The sequence below is a fragment of the Melospiza georgiana genome, chromosome 1, assembly GCF_028018845.1.
Source record: "Melospiza georgiana isolate bMelGeo1 chromosome 1, bMelGeo1.pri, whole genome shotgun sequence".
NCBI classification, from domain to species: Eukaryota; Metazoa; Chordata; class Aves; order Passeriformes; family Passerellidae; genus Melospiza; species Melospiza georgiana.
In genome coordinates this window covers 99269724-99288911 of record NC_080430.1, presented here as the reverse complement: position 1 = coordinate 99288911, position 19188 = coordinate 99269724, and the positions used below count along the sequence as shown (strand labels likewise).

At 35.9% G+C, this 19188-nt stretch overlaps 1 protein-coding gene across 1 annotated transcript in view; it reads left to right on the top strand.

Moving 5' to 3' along the window:
• Nucleotides 1-19188, top strand: part of CCDC102B (coiled-coil domain containing 102B) — a 123422-nt gene that overhangs the window by 23677 nt on the left and 80557 nt on the right. Inside the window, 2 exon segments of the mRNA XM_058040767.1 lie at nt 2337-2474; nt 2477-2565. Coding sequence (XP_057896750.1) covers nt 2337-2474; nt 2477-2565 — 227 coding nt within the window.

Below are 19188 nucleotides of genomic sequence, written 5' to 3'. Positions count from 1 at the left end.
CTTTGGTTTAGCTGTCCACTCCCAGATTCTTGTGCAGCCCGAGCCTCCTTGCTCACAGGGCAGTATAAGAAGATTAAAATGCCTGGACTCAGTGTAAGCACTGCTCAGTAACAATGGAAATTTCCCTCTGTTATCACCATTATTCTCATACTAAATTCAGAACATAGCACTGAACCAGCTACTAGGAAGAAAATGAACTCCTATCCCAGCTGAAATCAGGGCTGTTAAATATGTAAATTTATCATAGTTATGTCTTGGCTGCAATGAATTAAAAATTTAAAGATATAGGTAAATAAATTTATCTTTGACATCAGATCTTCATGTGATAGTCATCTTCTGCTTAATTTCTTAATGAAATTCAATCTCGGATGGTTTTGTGATTTCTCTCTATTTGATGTCTGACAAAAATGAATTTGTATTGATTAGTGTCAATACTGTGAAAAGGTGAAATTTCAGACTTAGAATTTCAGCTGTGTATTTTGGCAGGCACTTTGCAAGAAGACAGGGTTTTTCGTGTTCTGGAACTTTCATGGATACTTGTAACAATAAATATGCCTGCATATTTATTTAGGGAAAAATATGAGGCTTGTGATTGTAGTCCAGTAGAAAGTATTCAAACAATTTGCATAACTTTGATGGGGAAGAAATAATATTTGCTGCTAAATAGGGGTATGTGATTCCCTAATTTCCAACTATTGTACAGAAATTCAGTGGATAGGTTCTAAAGACCTCACTGGGGACATGTGAGCATCAAACATTTACTCGTGTGTTGGAGTTGGCACCTTGTAGTCTATCACTCTGGACCCACTCAAATACTTTGATGACCTGTGCCCAAAACTGCAGACAGCGCTCAAGGCGAGGCAACACCAATACAGAGCAGAGTGGAACAATCCCTTTTACTGTCTTCTGATAATCTCAATGAGCTTCTTTTACTTTATTTGGTTTCTAATTGTTTTTATTTCTCAGAAATAAGGTGGGAACAGAGAAGTTTGCAATTTGATTTAGCTAGAGAATGACATTGTCACTATTCATAGGATCAGGTTATGCTGTAACCACTCATTCTCTTCGCTCAACATTCAGAATATTTTCATTATTTGCCAGAAATTGATTTTAGAATAAAAGTAACCAATCAAACTGAAAAAGCAACCTCTGTGGCTCTTTCTAAAACCTTGTTGGCACAGATATCCTGTTTCTTTAATGAAGAAGTGTCTCACAATGTTTTCAGTCACCATTTTTATCAAACCATTGATTTTAGTTCTCACAGAACTGAAAATTGTAAAAAGCTCTTAAAATTTTGACCTTTTATTTCATATATTCACAATTCTCTTTTTTTTTCACCACAATTAAAAGAACTGGAACCTTTTATTTTCACAATTTTTAATCTATGTTAATCTCTTTTAATCTCTTGTTAAGAACCAGATAATAATAACTTGTTAACAGTAAGTACTTCTCGATAATAATCTTCTGAAAAATTTCCACTAGTACCTGATAAGTACCTGGTTTCTGTTATAAACATAAATTCACTTTACAATATTTTCATTTGAAGTCTGAGAAGTATTTAATGCAGCCTTGACAAAAACCTCTATGTAGTTGTCTCTGAAGAATAAATCAGTTCTTTGATAATTACTCTATGTGACTTAGTAATGTGTCTTTTTGTTGATATATTTAATTTGTCCTATATTAGGATTTGATGAAAAAATTCACTAAGATATCCTAAAATAACATTACAGCATTGGTCAAAAAGATAATATTTCACTTAAGACTATTAACCATGACCACAAGAAAGAGATTAACATGAAAACTTAAAAATCTTTCCTCTGATTATGAGGATAACTCTATGTAGTGCTGAAGGTATACTTTCGAACTTCTTCAGTTTAATAAACATTCACTGCAATCCTTCTAAATTGTAAACAGAATAAAAACATGCTGATTTTTGTCTTTTAGAGAATAAAAAGTGAACTTTGACATTGTCAAGCCAAAATCAATCTCAGTTTTGTTTAAAACATTTTATTATTGTTTTAATACTGTTTTTCCAGAAATAGCAGGAAAAGAATAGAATTTTGTTACCATTTACTGTATAAAAATTTATCTACACTTTACTTTTTTGAAGGTACATTTGATGAGAAATTCACTCTCTTGGTTATTTTAAAAATAAAATATTTAACTTTATGACACATGGAAAACTTACACCTTGGGCTGTTTTCCAAGGTGCCATCCTTACTCTGAAGTGAAGTCATTAGCCTCACCCAGTGAAAACCAGGGGGTTTTAATCAGATTATTCCTCTTTCTTTTTCTTTCTTTTTGGTGATTCTTCCTCCTACCCTCAACCTTCCCAGATGGAAAGAATGCGGTGTGAGAATGCTTCTGAATGGGGAAAGAGAGAGCAACTAGAAGCAGAAAAACAAAGTTTGGAAGAAGAGACCAGAAAATTCAAAATGCAGGTAAAAGAAATTCAGGAACTTCTGGAGATGAAAAAAAAACTAAAGCAACACTACCTAAATTGAGTTGTGATCATTAAAATGCACAAAGTAGGCTTTTGGTTAAAAATAAGCTTATTTTTACTTAGTCTAGTAGTATTACTTAGTTGGATTATTTGGGGAGCATTCACACCCAAAATTACTATTTCAAAGTGTCAAAAAGTGTCCATAAAGCAAAGATTATACAAGACAAAGCAGCCCTTACTGCATCCCAGACTTAAGCAATTGGACCTCAGTGGCGTAGAATTTCTGTAGGGTACAGAAACAGGAAATATTTTCTGTTCATTTTTAAAAGGTGCAGGGAGAAATGACAAGTATAACAAGACTAGGAAGCAAAAGTGAAGATTGGGAGGAACAGAAGAGATTAAGTGAGCTTCGCAAGCTACAGAGTTCTGATGAAGGTCAAAGCAAACTGTGACACAAATCGTTTCCCTGTCTTGTTCAACATCAAATCTCTTCTTAGGAGAGGGAGAACTGAAAGAAGCTCCTATTCTTATTTTTTTGTGCCTCCAAAGATCTGTTCATTTATTTTCCTGCTAAAAATGACTTGATAATTTATTCAAAGACCCTTAGCTGAGCATATTTCCTTTATTTTATGGTTCTTAATGCTGATGACTAAATAGTAATCCAGAAGGCTCCAACTTTCATTGAGACTCTGAAAGTTCAAAAAAGAGAAAGCAAAAAGGTCCCCAAACCCACCAATCAATCACTAAATGTACATATCTGATGCTATGAGTCGTATATTGACAAACAGTAGCTTTTTTATATTTGCCTGAATAACAAATCATTTCATCTAATTTATGTGCATTTGCTGCTGAATAATGACATCTAAGTAACTAGATTTAGGGTTTACTAACTAGGTAATTTCTCTTGGGAAAGACTGAGAGAGAGGTTTTATACTTGATAGCTGTTAAATGTAATCATAAGATTTTTTTGTTTCCATCATGACTGAGCAATGGCAAATGGAAGCTCATGCATATAAGCCTACCTGTCTAACATACTTTGCGTAACAAACAATGGGTTTTAGCTTTTCTTTACTACTATTTATTTTATGATAACATATACATATCACATCATACCATATCACATCAGTACTTTCTTGATTTATTTGTAATGCAAGTAACTTGAGGTTGGAGATATGGCCAGAAAGAAGCTCATCTGCTTAGGCATATTACTATATTTCAAATCTCTGTTTCTTGGTAGGTCTGTGCTGGCTCGTTTATGTGTTTGGTTTTGTTTTAAAAAACAGTTAGTTGCATAGACAATTATTTGATAGCTGTGATCAACTCTCTCTGTTGGTATCAGCTCTCTCCATCAGTAAAACACCCCTATATCTGATTTAAAACAACTGCAAAACATGGAATCACAGGACAAGTCAGACTGCAATAGACCTCATGAGATCTTCAGTCCTACCTCCTGCTCAAAGCAAGACCAGCTCCGAAGTCAGATTGGGTTATTCAAGGTTTTGTCTAGTGAGGTCTCAGAAACATCCAGGTCTGCACGACCTACTCTGGGCAGTGGGTTTGTGATGGCCTGACCCCAGCTGGCAGTGAAGCTCCCACTCAGCCTCATTCACTCCCCAGCAGTGGCTTGGCAGGCAGAATTGGAGGGGCAAAATTGAGAAAAAACCTGCAGATTGAGATAAAGACTAACTAATAACTGGGAAGGGGGAAAAGGGAAATGAAGGAAAAAAAAAAACAAGAGATGAAGAATGGACCAACACCACCAGCAGACTGATTGCCTAGTCAGTCTCTAAGCAGCAGCTGCTTTGGAAAAAACATCATCATGTCATTGCAAGGGACTCTTCCTTCCCAGGTGCAGGACTTTGTCACTGCTAAATTTCACAAGGTTCTTGTTGGCTCCTTCTTTCAGCTTAACAAGAGAACTTCCTGATCCCACCTACAGGCAAGGATATTGCCCCTGCCTGCCCCAGCCTCAGAGGGACACAGCAAGACCTTGATGGGAGCATCTTCCCTCCAGAGCTGTGAACTGAGCATGTGATGTGTTTCTCCATTTAGGCTGGGAACCATGCCCTGCATCTTCCCCCAAGGCTAAGCTCTCTTGCAGTCTTCAGAGGCATTTCCAGCCACATCTCCTTGCCAGAGTCTGGCATAGAATCCTGAGCATTCTTCTCGCTGTGTCCCGGGCTCCTGGCCTCTGGCTGCAGAGATGAAGTGGTACCACTAAAAACGACACAAAACACCCATTGACAACATGAGTAAAATTAAAGAGCAACAGGATTAAAGTGCTGTGGCAAACCCTTAATGAGAAAATTTACCTTGCTGCTGCTATTAAATGCCAAACAGGTGTTAAGAAAGGAAGGAGTTCCTTTTTCAAGAATTCCATCCTAACTCAATTTAGATGGAACCTGTCTACTCCTTTGCAGACACATTCTAATGTCACTTGTTGAACTTTGCTAAATTCTGAGACTGTTTCTGATTTTCTCTAATACTATAAATAACCTGAAAACAATTGCTTTGACTTCTGATTCAAGACCCTTTTATTTCTGGGATGGTAGCTTCAAGTTCAAATAAAATAGCATTATAAGCAGGGTTAGAGTAGTAAAAAAGAATGACTGCTCTAATGTGGTTGATGGTTAGATGTCTAGGTCAGCAAAAATTGAAACTACAGCTATTTAAAGGTCTTTGTCCATCTTTATGTGTATGATTATGGCTTTATTCAACAAGTAAGCACAAGACATACAGCTAATTTTTCATAGAATGAATCCTAAAGCAAAATGCAGTTGCCTAGTATCCTAGTTTTTTTCTAAAACCTCCATTTGTGAGATTATTTGGATCATCCATTGTGGTTGTTTAAAACAATATTCAGTGTTATTATTTGATATATGGCTGATTTGTACTTGTAGAGGATATCAGCAAACAATAGCAACATTTTTTTATTTAGTAATGGTTTTAGTAGTACTAAAAACATGGTATTGATACACAGAAATTAAATCCTTATATCCTTGTCTAAACAGTTTCATGCTGACAGTTATCTTGCTCTTTACTATGTATACATACCTCCAAAGGACACAGAATTTGTGAAATCTCTTGCCACTTATGGTAGTAAACCATGTAGATTGAAGTTCTGAATCTAAAATGCAATATTAATTATGCCTTTCAAAAAGTGTGAGTCTTTAGGATTATTTTTAGCTGACAGTTTGTTGGTTTAAAATGCTTCCCCATGCAGTTTTTGAAAGGTTAAGTTCTGTTGTACAAGATGAACAGAATTGATGAAACAATTCAGATCAGACATTGTTGCTGTGCAGTTTTATTGCTTGTACTTCTTGAAATGGAAAATACCATTTAAATTAATAGATGTATTATTTGACTGATATCATGGTAAGAAATATTAAATGGATCTAACTGGTTCATCCAGGAAGGGATAGCATGAAAAAAACCCACCTTGTTGATGGTGTAAATCAATACCCAAAACATGATGTTTATGGAAAAATATTTTCTCTTTCATCTGTGAATATGACCTTGAAACAAATTTATAAATTAATTTTGAGGAATATTCACTATTCTTTTGTATTATCTCTAATGATTATGGTAAATAGCTGGCTATGAAATATTAAATTAATGGAATATATTCATGGACATGTTAAATTAATGGAATATTCAGTGGACCTGAATATTGAACTGTGGAGCTTGTGGATGCATGAAATAATTTTTATTTTAAGTTTGATTTCTAGCTGTAGTATGATAAGGTTATTATGTTGTTAGCAAAAAACCCATATATCTGTGGGGTTTGTGAGAGGAGCTTAGGAGCTCCCCCATGCCAGACACAAGCAGCTCCAAGTGGCTCCAAAGGAAACCCAGTGGCCAAAGTTGAGCCATTGTGAGAGAAACAACCCTGCAGACACCAAGGTCCGTGAAGCAGGAAAGGGAGGAGTGCCCTGGCAGCCAGAGGATGGGTTCCCCTGCAGCCCATGGTGCAGACCAAGGTGAGGCAGCTGTGCCCCTGCAGCCCTGGAGGCCCATGGTGGAGCAAAAGGCCATCTTACTGCCCATGCATGACCCTCTGCTGGGCCCTGTGCTCTGAAGGAAGGTGCAGCCTGGGAGAGCAGATGCAGGAGCAGGCTCCTGGCGGGAATCCCAGACCCTGCGGGACCCACTCTGGAATAATCTTCCTTAAAAGCCTTTCTGCATGGAAAGCTCCCATCCTCAGCCAGTCCTTGAAGAACTGTGTGGCCTGCAGGAAGAAGCCACGCTTGAGCAGCTTGTGAAGGGTTGTATCCCATGGGAGTGACACCCCTCACTCTGATACAGGGAAACATGTGAGGAGGAAGGAGAAGCAGAGAGAAAATGCATCCTGACATTCCCCTTCTGTGCATAGACAGAAGAGGTAGTGTAGAAAATGAGTACAGAAGTGATGTTGAGCCTGAGAGGAAGGGAGAGAAGGAAGGTAGATTTTAGTTTTTTCTTTGTTTTTAATTATTCTACTCTATTTTTAACAGGTAATATATTTAATTTTACCCTAGTCAAGTCTATTTTTGTGAGGTAACTTTATCTCAATCCATGAAACCTGCTCTCTTCCCCTCCACTCCTGTCCTGTAGAGGAAAGGTGTGAGAGAACAGCTGGGTGGATATCTGGAATTCAGTCAAGGTCATCTCATCATAGTGTCAGAGGTGGGTGTGTTCCTCACATTTCACAGGCAAAAGTTACTTTTAATGATGCAACTTCATTGAGGTTGATTTTCCTTGTATTTGTAAAATATAGAAATATTATCCTCTGTTGCCCTTCCCTTAGACCTTTTCCTTTCCTCCCTTAGAAGTGAAAGGGGTATTTCTTCTTTCTAAATATATGAGGTATTTAATGAGGTTTTCTTATATGCAGAAAATAATTCATCTGTTGTAGCCTGAAGTCTTCCTTAGTCATGAAGTCTTCCTAACATTATCAATGTGTAAGTCTTCCTAACAGTATCACTCTAATTTTTATGGTTACAAAGTTTTGGTGTAGGAATAGGAACAATGTGAATGACATTCTTCCTTACTTTAACTAAAAAACCAAAACAAAACTAGTAAAGGCTATAAGATGAAATTGCTGCTCCTTAAATCTATCTTTTTAGTTGAACAAGAAATGAAAGTTCAAATATTCCCTTCTTTTTAAGATCTAGAAAAATCAAATTAAGAAAAAATCCAAGATAGAAATCCTCTGTCTCTGCACATCTCTAAAGAAGATGTTATAACACAACTGTACTCACTTTAGATTTATTTTTTAATAAAGGCTAGACAACTAAAGTAGCACACTTTTGATGAGAGACAGCCTTATTGCTCTGAGCTGCACAGAAATGTATCACAAGTTATTAATTAAAACAGCCTTTGCAAATTCAGTAGAAAAATCAAATTTAAGTAGTCAAGAAAAATAAATGGAGCAAGATAAAATGAAAACTGCTGCAGCTGCATAAACATACCTTTACATTTTGGTTAAAAGACTTAATGTGGCTTTAAGACAAATTCTTTCATCATCCCTGCTTGAATTCATATTGCTTTAATTCAGAGTGATTTTGTGCACATTAATTCTTTCTAAAGGAAACCATGTGGGAAGTTCTGCTTCAGGTGTGGACAGTCCTTGCTCAAATCCCTCAGAGAGCGGACATGGCTGGAGCACTGAAGTTCTTGGGATGGCCTAATGCCACATGTGGATTAAGGGCCACAGGAGCAGGAAAATCTTGACTCCTGTCTTTATGTTTTGTCATGTTTATGTTAACTTTTGCTGCTCTGGTCTGTTTACCAACTTCTGCTGTGCTGAATTCGGGGTGTGAGTAGGGCCAAATGTGGAAGGAGTTGCAAACGGCTTCCTTGTCAACAGTGAGCACATTCAGAGTGTGTAGATGTGATCTGTCTGCAGGGTCTCTGAATGCCTGAGGAGTGACAGATGCGTTTTGAGAAGGCATCACAGTACAGAGGAGGAGTTTTATGATTTGCCTGGATGATAAGAGAGGAATTTAAATACTTAAGGGTTATATTAATTGCCACATGTTTAATTCCTGGTTTTGTGTCACAGATCTCTTGGCCTGAGTTGTATTTATTTTTTACTGTTCATCAGAACAAAACTCGAGAAGAGATGTAATTATGGTAATATTGTTAAACCCTTTGACATTCATCTAGCACTGTTCATCCAGTGGAGAAATAGGTTTGTTTCAACAAAAACCACCGGGGCTGGTTGTTGCAATGATAAAAAGGTACAGGCTGCACAATTTGCTCCCTAAATGGATTTCTAAAACACAATATATTTTGTCAGAATTACAACATGGAGTACTGTTCTTATTATATGGTTTTTTCTAATTACTTTCTGGTGAAATGCTCATTTCAATTCCTTAGAAAATTGTCTAAATTGTAGAGCTAAAACTAAGAAAATAGAGCTTTACAGATATGTTTCCTCTAGCAAGTTATGCTGATATTTAATAAAAGACAGGGAAAAAATTACTGGATTACAAACTGTTTAAGATCAACACTCAGCACTGTACTTTTCTCACAAGTTTCCAGTTTCAAAGATATTAAATTCAGAATTCTTGACAAGAAAAGCTGAAAGTTCAAGAACAGATTTAAAAATTAATCTCTCATTTGCATCTGAGTAGTGGTATAACTTTAAAGCATTAATATGCTTCAAATTTTTAATTTAATTTTATTATTTTATCATCAATTTTCTAACTTCTTAAATGGGCCTGTAAATTGCAATGATACATTTTTCAAAGTTCTTATAAATATTTTTTAATTACAAATTTATTGTGATGATGGAGACCAGAAAAGCTATAAGTTTTTTTTTGATGCATGTGTATAATTAGCTATTTTATATTTATTCTTTCTTTTTAGAAAAATATTTATTTGACTTTTATTTCACTTTATTTTACTTTTATTTTACTTAAGGATAATACCTTTAGTACTGTTCTGTAGTTTCCCAACTCTGTTGCACCACCTCCCTCCCTGTTTTTTTCAGTCAGTAGGAAAAGCTTGCTTTAGAAAAGCCAGTTATATTTTTTTTTTGCAGAGTAGCATGAGAGTATTTGCAGGCCATCAGAATAAAAGTTCATCTAGCCCTGTATCCCATTTCTGACATTGACCAAAAATGGGTATGTACAGAATACTTTCTAAGAGCAGCACAGGAATACTGTCTCAGAGAACTGTCATGGGCTCTTAGCAACTCATGTCTGAGAAGTTTCCAGAATGAGATCAGTGTTTTTCAACTCTAATGCTTCTTACTGAATTTTTTTTGGTAATTTTTATAAAGTATTTTGAAGCACATGTTAATTTTTAGCATCCACTATGCCCTGCCATGAAAAATTGTAAATTTAGCTGCACATTAGGAAAATATTTACACTGTTTGCCTTACATCTACTTTTACATTTTCATGATACTGAAACAGAAAATTAATTCAGTTCCCTCTTTCTTCACACCATCACTGATATGATCTTCCAACACCATGGAAACTGCTCAATTATTCCTCTCTTCTTTCCCTTCTCACTTATTTTTTCCTAATTTAGTAACTAGGTATTCCTGTATGTTAGGGCATTTTTTTATGTCAGCTAAGTTTCTCTAAGAATCATTGTGAAAGATCTTTGTGAAATGACATTTGAAGGCCTGCCAAGTCCTCTGATCCAGCAGAGTCAGTTTATTGATTCATTCAGAAAACTGGCATAAGTTAGTAAGCCCTAAGATTTTTTGAATAAAAATTGTTTTGATTCTTCCTCAATAAATCATATTTGCCCATGCCTTATCTTATTTGTAACTAAGAATATCAATATCAGTTCTTTCTGGGCTTTTTTATATCCTCTTGAAGCATTTTAAAAATTGTCCTTGTGTTAGCTGTTTCCTAGGCTTTTTGAATTCTTTAATGTCTGATATCCCAGGACTTTTTAATGACCCATTTTGTCTCCTTGATTTATGACAATGTTCAGTTTGAGATAGATCCTCTGATGTAACCCATACATATATATAAAATATGGACACTGAATTATTTATTTCCATGCTTCTCCTATGTGAATTCAGAGGAAACTCAAGTAGATTTCTTGTTTCCTTAATTTTTGATATTGTTTATGTAATTGTCAATAAACTATGAGGTTTCATGATGTTGATTTGTTAGAAAAAGGATTAATAATATTTTTGATAATTTCTGTAAGTTGTTCCTCCTATCCAATTTGGCTTCTGTTAGTTATCTTTATAAAAGTACTGCCAGATTTTAAGATCTATTTTTCTCCCTTGTAAAAAGATAATTACACTATTCATGTGATATAATATTTCATATAGTTCCCTTATGAAATAACCACAGTAAACCCTACCCCAGAATACATATATATGTGACATTGATTTAACTTTCTTCTGCTCTATTGTCAGACTTGAATATGCTTTCAAATTGTTCCCAAAATCTGTAATAAGATAAAATTCCAGTCTTTAATTCTCTTTTTCCTCCCATTTTATTATTTCCTAAAATATTTTTCTTAGCTTTATTGCTGTTGATAGAAGGTCAGAAATTTCACTTGTTTTTTTTTTTTTTCTTTTGTCTCATGATGAAGTTGTCATTTGGTAAAGGGGAAAATGTGCGTCCAAGTGTGCCAATGCTCTGTTCAAGTTTCATTCCTTTGAATCCAGCCTGTCAAATCTGATTAATCAGTGATTAATCTTTTCAGTTACATAGAAATTTTGGCCCTGTGTGAAATATCTGAAAGCTTGTCTCAGTTGTCAAGGTAATTGCTACAGTTACTGAATATTTTAAAATACTTCCTCTGATTAAATTCCAGCTTCTTTGAAGTAGCAGACTTTCAAATTCACTTGTTACAGGAAAAGGAGTTGGACTTATCTTTGTGGGGACCTTCTAACTCAGCATATTCTGTGATTCAAATTATTTTTTCAGAATAAGTAAAAAAATATTTATTAAAAAGTAAGGAGAGGCTAATTCAGCCTTCAATTTGGGACGTGTTTTAATAATCTTGGAAAAAGAACAAAAGGAATTGTTCCTCAGCAGTGTCTCTCTCAAAAATGCATGCTCATGGATTTGAACATTTTTGACATTTGGAAATTTCAGTTCTTTAAACAGTCAACAGTAGATGTTTGGAATATCTTGTGCTTTGCCTTGCTGTGCTGTGCATAGCCCATTGCTTTCAGAACAGCTATCTTGGGTTATTGTGTTCATTGAAGAGATCATGGCTCAGCTGTCCCTGATCTGGTCTCACTCTTTAACCCTTTTAGCCAAGTTGGTGTAATGATATGTCTCTATGTAAACCTTCATAATGTTTCTTATTCCTTCTTTCTTTCCTTTTCCTCCCTCCCTCCCTCTCCTCCTTCCTTCTTCTCTTACTCAGTAATCCCTTCCTCCCTTCCTCTTTTACTTATTTATCCCAGTATATCCAGCTCAAGAAGTGGGACAATGCAAATCTCATGACATTTTAACAAAACCAAGTGAAAGGGGCTGCACCCGGGTCAGGGTAACCCCAGTATCAATGCAGGCTGTGGGATGAACAGACTGAGAGCAGCCCTGTGAGAAGGACGTGGGGCTGCTGCTGGGTGAGGGGCTGGACATGACCCAGCAATGTGCTCCTGCATCCCAGCAAGCCAAATGTGCTACATCCAAAGCAGTGTGGGCAGCACAGCAAGGCAGAGGACTCTGCCCCTCTGCTCTGCCCTGTTCTGCTCTGGTGAGATCCCTCTGGAATGCTGCATCCAGCTCTGGGGTCCTCAACACGAGAAAGACATTGAGCTGTTGGAGCAAGCCCAAGCCACCATGATCAGAGGGATGGAGCTCCTCTTCTGCAAGGCATGGCTGAGAGAACAGAGTTTGTTCAGAGCTGGAAAAGAGTGGGCTCAGGGGTGCTGCTTGCAGCCTTCCAGTATCTAAGGTGGGGAGACAGAAAAGGACTTTCCACAAGAAAAACGCGGAAGGGTTTCAAACTGGAAGAGAGTAGGTTTGGATTAGATATTAGGAAGCAATTCTTTATTATGAGGGTGGTAAGGCATGGAACAGGCTGCCCAGAGAAATTGTGGTTGCCCCATCCCCAGAAATGTTCAAGGCCAGGTTGGATGGGGCTCTGGGCCACCTGGTCTGGTGAAGGATGTCTCTGTCTATGGCAGGGGTTTGGAATCACATGATGTTTAAGGTTCCTTCCAACCCAAACCATCATATTACTCTCTAATTAAAGGGAAAAAGTAAACTAAATCTAATTGGAAATAGTGGAAACAGTCTACTATTTCTTCATTAGAACTTATTAAAAAAAAAAAAAAATTGGCAATACTTTGACGCTTGAGAATTTCATAAAAATTTAATCCTGTGCCAAAGAAGAGAACAGAAATAACAGCTTTTATTCAGTTATTATTTAAGGTAATTTTATCAAGATTCAATGAAGACAGGTAGTCCTCTAACAGCATAAATACTCATCTATGGATGTGAACACCTCTTGTCTGACCTCATCTCTTCCCATATGCTTCGCTTTTCTCAGTTTAGGAATATTGATGTCTTTGCCTTTTTCTGATCCAGAAAATTTGTGATGAAGGAAAATAATAGTTTATGTAAGATAACCAAAGTTATTTCTCTACCTAAAGGCAAATTCCTTTTTTTCTCTTTTTTTTTTTTTTTTTTTTAATTTTCCTTTTTCTTAAGATGCTTTGACCAGAATTTTATTTCTACTTGATGATACTAAGGAAGTTCTTTTGTTATAGTCTGAAACTGCACTTGTTATTGCAAAAACATTTTTTTGCAAAGAATTTCCTTTTTTTTTTTGTATATATAACATCTAATATTTCTAGTATCTTTGTTTAATTATAGTTGGGAAATGAATGTGTTAAAAAACAATTTCAAGACATTCTCAAGCTGTGTTGACATATAACATAATTGCAAAGGAAAATAAATAGTCTTCAACATTATTTTACCTATTATCAACATGCAGAAATATCAATCATGTAGTCATTTAGCAGAAATTCTTAGATAGCATAATAAATCCTTACTCTCAGCCATACATCTTACCAAGGATATTTATTTTCACATTACCAAATGTGTAATACAAATGAATTGCAACCATGTTGGAAGATGCAATTTCTTTAGTGCCAGATATTTAATAGACTCTTTTACACTATGCTTAAGCATGTTGTAGAAACCCTTACAAATGTTATCTTAGAAAACATTTTTCTGTCCTAGGGTTTTCAAGGGTCCTTATAATTTTGCAAGTGATTAGTCTGTGGAGGCTTCTTTTTTTTTTTTGCCAGTGTTGTAATGGCTGTAAATATTTAGAATCCAGAATTCTTCTTCTGTTGCACTACTGTAATTTCAGTGTCAGCGTCAAAACCAGTATGTTAACCTCTACCCCAATATGTCAGAGGGGCACCCATTCCCTAAGGGAAACAGAGTCACCAGCTGAGCAGCACTTACTTTTTGTTTCCAGCAGATCATTTTGTCCAAGCTTTATTAAAGGTCCTTTCTCAAGGGGGAGCAGGGGCATGCCCTCAGCTATACTGCCTCTAAATTGGCCCAAAGCCCAGGCAGCCCAGCCGCTGCCCTTGGAGCCCCTCTGTCCATCATTTAGTATCAAATGACTGTCTCTGAATTAGTACTTGGCTAAGAGGCTGTAGAACTGTTGAACAGGGATTGTTTCAGCCCAGCCAGATTCACCAAAATAACAAGTTTCTTCTGTTCATGATTGATTAAATGTGAGGTGGTTTGTTTTTGTTTTTTTATGAGTTTTTTAGTTTTGTGGGTTTATTTGTGAATGTTGATTTGTTTTTGTAGTTTGTTTTTGGTTTGTTTTTTTTTTTTTGGTGTGTTTTGGTTTTTTGTTATTTTTTTGTTGTTGTTTGTTGTTCTGGTAAACGAATCAATTAATAACTTTTGTGTCATATTGAAGGTCAGCACTGGTGATGGCTGACCTTCAAATGGAAATGACTGTAATGGGCTCCTGTATAGTTGAGTGGAAATACCTTTTACCAAGTCTAATGGCCTAGAACTGATAAGTTTAAATCAATTACTCTACATTCACACTCTTGTGGTTTTAATATTACTGGGTGTAGAGGTATCTGCAGTTCTGAATTGTCTTAGACATTTACAACTCATCACACGGCACACCATGATTGAAGAAGGTGCTTTTTCCTAAGTAATATTTCCAGCTAACTAAGTGGAAGTGAATGCTTTTGGCAGTTCTGCATCCGTGGCTCCCATGGTATAAGGCAGATCAATTTACATGAAGAATATTGTTGGTAAAATCTGAAAGGTCATGGTACTCAGACATACATAATAGTCTGCCTTCTGAAAAATCAATCTGTCTGCATTGATTAGGTGAGGAAAGCTATTGATGTTTCTGTTTGTTTCAGAAACTGATGGTTGTGCTGAGAGTAAACTTTATTTTCATTGACCTTACTGGGACTTCTTAAGTCTAATAAATAAAATATTTCATTTTATATACCAGAATAATCTTTATGATTTAGAAAATACTGACTCCATAAATTAAAAAATTTTAGGAAAATGTCCTATAAAGAGAAAGAACATAAGATCCTAGAGAAAAATAATGAGGCATTTTAAATTTTTTTATTTCCCAACAAAGCTGGATTTGATTCTACTTGCTTCTGTTTTCACAATGCTCCACAAAAATCTTGCAGCTTATAAACTGTTCCATTTGTTTCCATCAAGATGTAATAAAAGCTTCAATAATGTAAAAAAATTGTGGTGTTCATACTAAAAGATGAAAGATAGTGAAGATAACAAAAAGCCTTGAATGCTTATGGGATTTTTTTTATGAATGTATGCATCCCCTGCAATAGGAATAGAGAAATGTTAAAGAAATTATATGACCTGACACCATTGTGACTACAATGGTGTCAGGGCACTACTTCTGTTACTAAGTGATTAGGTAACAAAGGGTTGGAAATATATTTTCTGATTTTCTAGTAATTTTTCCAGTATATTAGTTAGTTCTTATCCAAGAAAAAAATTATTTTCTTCCAAGTGCTTATTTTTCTGAAATGTTTCAGGTAATGCAATTTAACCTCTAATTTTTTTATAAAGAATTTACTACTAGTGATCTAAATACACAATGACAAGAGGTTTTCAATACCTTTCTGAGTGTGTGGTGCTTACTAGCTTCTAAATGCAGATAAGTTAATTTCACTGAACAGTGGATGCAACTCATACAGAAATGTTAAATCAAATGCTTCAGGATAAGCCTATATTAAATTTCATAAGATCATGTGCATGAAGCAGAAGTTTTACACTTTGGAATGCTGAAGGTCAAATGCCAATCAAGGAGAAGTTGTGAAAGCTGGACTTTATGAGGAGAAATGTCTAGAAATAGTTTCATTAAAAAAAAACCCTTTGTTTTTTCTTTCTAAAGAAAACAAGATTTTTCTCTAAATACTGGATCTGATTCCCTAACTTGCATACAGTACTTTGGAAAAATAAAATATATTCTATATAATTTTCTATAATTTTCTGAGTAGGTATATTTATACTATGCATTTGTGTTTTGTCCATTATAAAAATGTGTTCACATATTGAAAAAATAAAAAAGAATCAATTGATGAAAAAAACCCTCCAAAATATCTGTAATTTAGACAATGTAATATTTTAAATGGAGTTTTAAAAAATACTGGTGTTCAATTTTGTAAGCCAAGACTTCACTTGTTCTTTGTATTCTCTAAATTATTAAATGTTCAAATACATAAATGGTCATACAAAACTAAACACAGAAAAATTTTTTACTTATTTGGGGCTTCTTGCTTTGAACCAAGAAGAAGAATATGGAATTATGCTTTAAAATAATACAGCTTTAAAAATGATTGTAAACATATTTGGATTGAAAGCACATTCCACTTTAGGCTGTTTTATGAAAATGAAAGAATTGTTAGCTGGTGTGTTATAAATGTACATTTTATTTTAAATAAGCTTCTTTGGGGTTTGAATTGTTTCTGCATAGAAGGTAAAAATAAGTTTTCTGAAGAGGCGTGCGACAAGGGGGGAACAAAATTTAGAATTTTTTTATCCTAAAACATTGATATGAATGACAAAGCAATTTAAAAAATATAGATCTGTTACATACTGCCATGTAGCATATATGGAATAATAGAATCAGAGAATCATAGGATGGTTTACATCCAAGGGAACTTAAAGACGATTTGTTTCCATCTCCACTGTCATGGTCAGGGTCAATCTCTGGGCAACCTGTTCCAGTGCCTCATCACCACCACAGCAAAGAATGATCATAATATCTGATCTAAACCTACCCTCTTTCACCCTGAAGCCATTCCCTCCTGTCCTGTCACTACACATCCTTACAGAATGCCCCTCTCCATCTTTCTTGTAGGCTCCCTTCAGGTGCTGGAAGGTTACAATTAGGTTATCCCAAAGCCTTCTCTTTCCCAGGTTAAACAAACACAATTTTCTCAGCTTTTTCTCATAGGAGAGGAGCTCCTTTCCTCTAATCAACTTGGTGGCCTCCTCTGGACTCACTCCAGCAGCTCAATGTCTTTCTCATATTAAGGACCCCAGAGCTGGATGCAGCACTCCGGGTGGGATCTCACCAGAGCAGGGCAGAGCAGAGGGGCAGAATTCCCTCCCTCTCCCTGCTGGCCGTGGTGCCTTGGATGCAGCCCAGGGCACATTTGGCTTGCTGGGATGCAGGAGCACATTGCTGGGTCATGTCCAGCCCCTCACCCAGCAGCAGCCCCACGTCCTTCTCACAGGGCTGCTCTCAGTCTGTTCATCCCACAGCCTGCATTGATACTGGGGTGGCCCTGACCCGGGTGCAGCCCCTTTCACTTTGTTTTGTTAAATGTCATGAGATTTGCATTTGTCCCACTTCTTGAGCTTGTAGAGGTCCCTCTGGATGGCGTCTCATCCTTCAAGTGGGTTAACTGCACCACTCAGCTTAGTGTCATCTGCAAATTTCCTTTATCTTTGTCATTAATGAAGATATTAAATAACTCTGGTCCCAGTAGAGACCAGTACAGAAAAATATAGTTTGGTTTTATAAATACTAATGGTAGAAATAGAAACGAGAATATTTTGTAGTGGTAGGGAATCATAGGAAAATTGTGAACCATCCAGTTCATGGCATGTTCCAAAAAAACAGGAACATTGATGTGAGTTCAACTTTCTTACATCTTCAAGCAGTAAATCAGCACAATAACAGAACCAGAAGTCTTTACAGATGCCATTTATGAACACTAAAATAGATACTATGCAATCACTTGTCTGCCTGTTGTGATCTCTTACCTGCCAGATGTATTTTTCCTTCAACACAGTAATTATTATATATTAAGATATTCCGTATCTTAAATTAAATGAGTGGTATGTGTATAAATTACTGAGCTGTGGATTTGGACTAGTAGAAGCAGGCTGATAGAGTCCAGCATGTAGGCTGCAGTATTTCCAATCTACCTTTGAACTGTGGACAAAAGATTTGAATTTGTATTTTCCTTATTTTTAAATAGTGCTGCTGGGCTAAGGAACTTGCACTGGAGTATTTGTTGAGTTTGGCTCCAGAGAAAGAGGAGCTGTTTCATAAGATCAGCTAAATTGATATTTAGAAATGTCACCCGTGATATGGTGGCCTTTTCTAATATATCCCAAGGCAAATATAACCTTTCACTCAAAATTTTTGTTGTTGAAATTATGTACTTGTATAGTCTATTTCTTATTTGGAGTCCTTAATATTTAGATGATTTTACAAAAAAAAAAATAATTAAGCAGATCTACCTTTTTTTTTTTTTTTTGCCTCTCAACATCATTGATTTATTGATTCCTATTTGTATATATGGTAGAAAGCATGTCCTTAGCATGGTAGGAAATGGTTGAGCAGAATTTGAATGTTTGATTGAACGATTCCTACTGAGAAAGGAAAAATAAGCCTTATTGGATTGGGCAAAAAGGAATTGTTGGTGTGAGAAGCATATGGGAAATGGTGGAAAGCATGCATAATAAACTAAAAAATGTATTATATGGTGCTATCTTTCTATGCATTGTCCTTGCAAGACAGGAGGAATGCTGCAATAGTTTAATCTTTAAACTTTTTTACATTTTCTCTGTATTGTGTCCTCTCACCTTTTGCCCCAGCCTGCTGCAAAAACTCCCCCAATGATACCAACAAATGTTGACAGGAAAATTATGCTGCTTTAGAATAGTCCTTGGGTAAATTGCTCAGGAGACCTGTCAAAAATGCCTTACAGCTCTCATAGCACAGATATTAAAGTTTCCTTCTGGGTGATCTAAGGGAAGAATAGCGCTACAGTAGAAATATTACCCTGGCTTTGGATATGCTCTGTAAATTCCTTATTGTGAATTTTTTCCACCATACTGTACTAACTCAATTGCTTCTAGGAATATATAAAAATTATGCCATTTTGGGGTGGTTTTTTAACCCTTTTTGCCAGGTAGCATTTCCGTGTTTTTACTGCAAAGATCTATCGTTCACAAAAATCTCCAATGACCAGTGGGACAGAAAAGTTTAATATGTAAAAAAAATAAATTAATAAGTATGAATATATTAATATGTTGTGCTAATATAATGTGCTAATGTGTATTTAGGACAACTTTATGGAATTGCTTATACAAGCTAGTAAGATAATTTAGATGGGAACATGACTTTTAACTTTTCCATATGGATTAAATGTACAGCAGCTGTGTGGAATGGCAAACTGATCTGGATTAATCTATGCATTAGATATATTTGATGACATATGAAGGACTGTATTTACAGAAGGACTGTAACTGGCAAAACTAATGGTTTTGTCAGTGT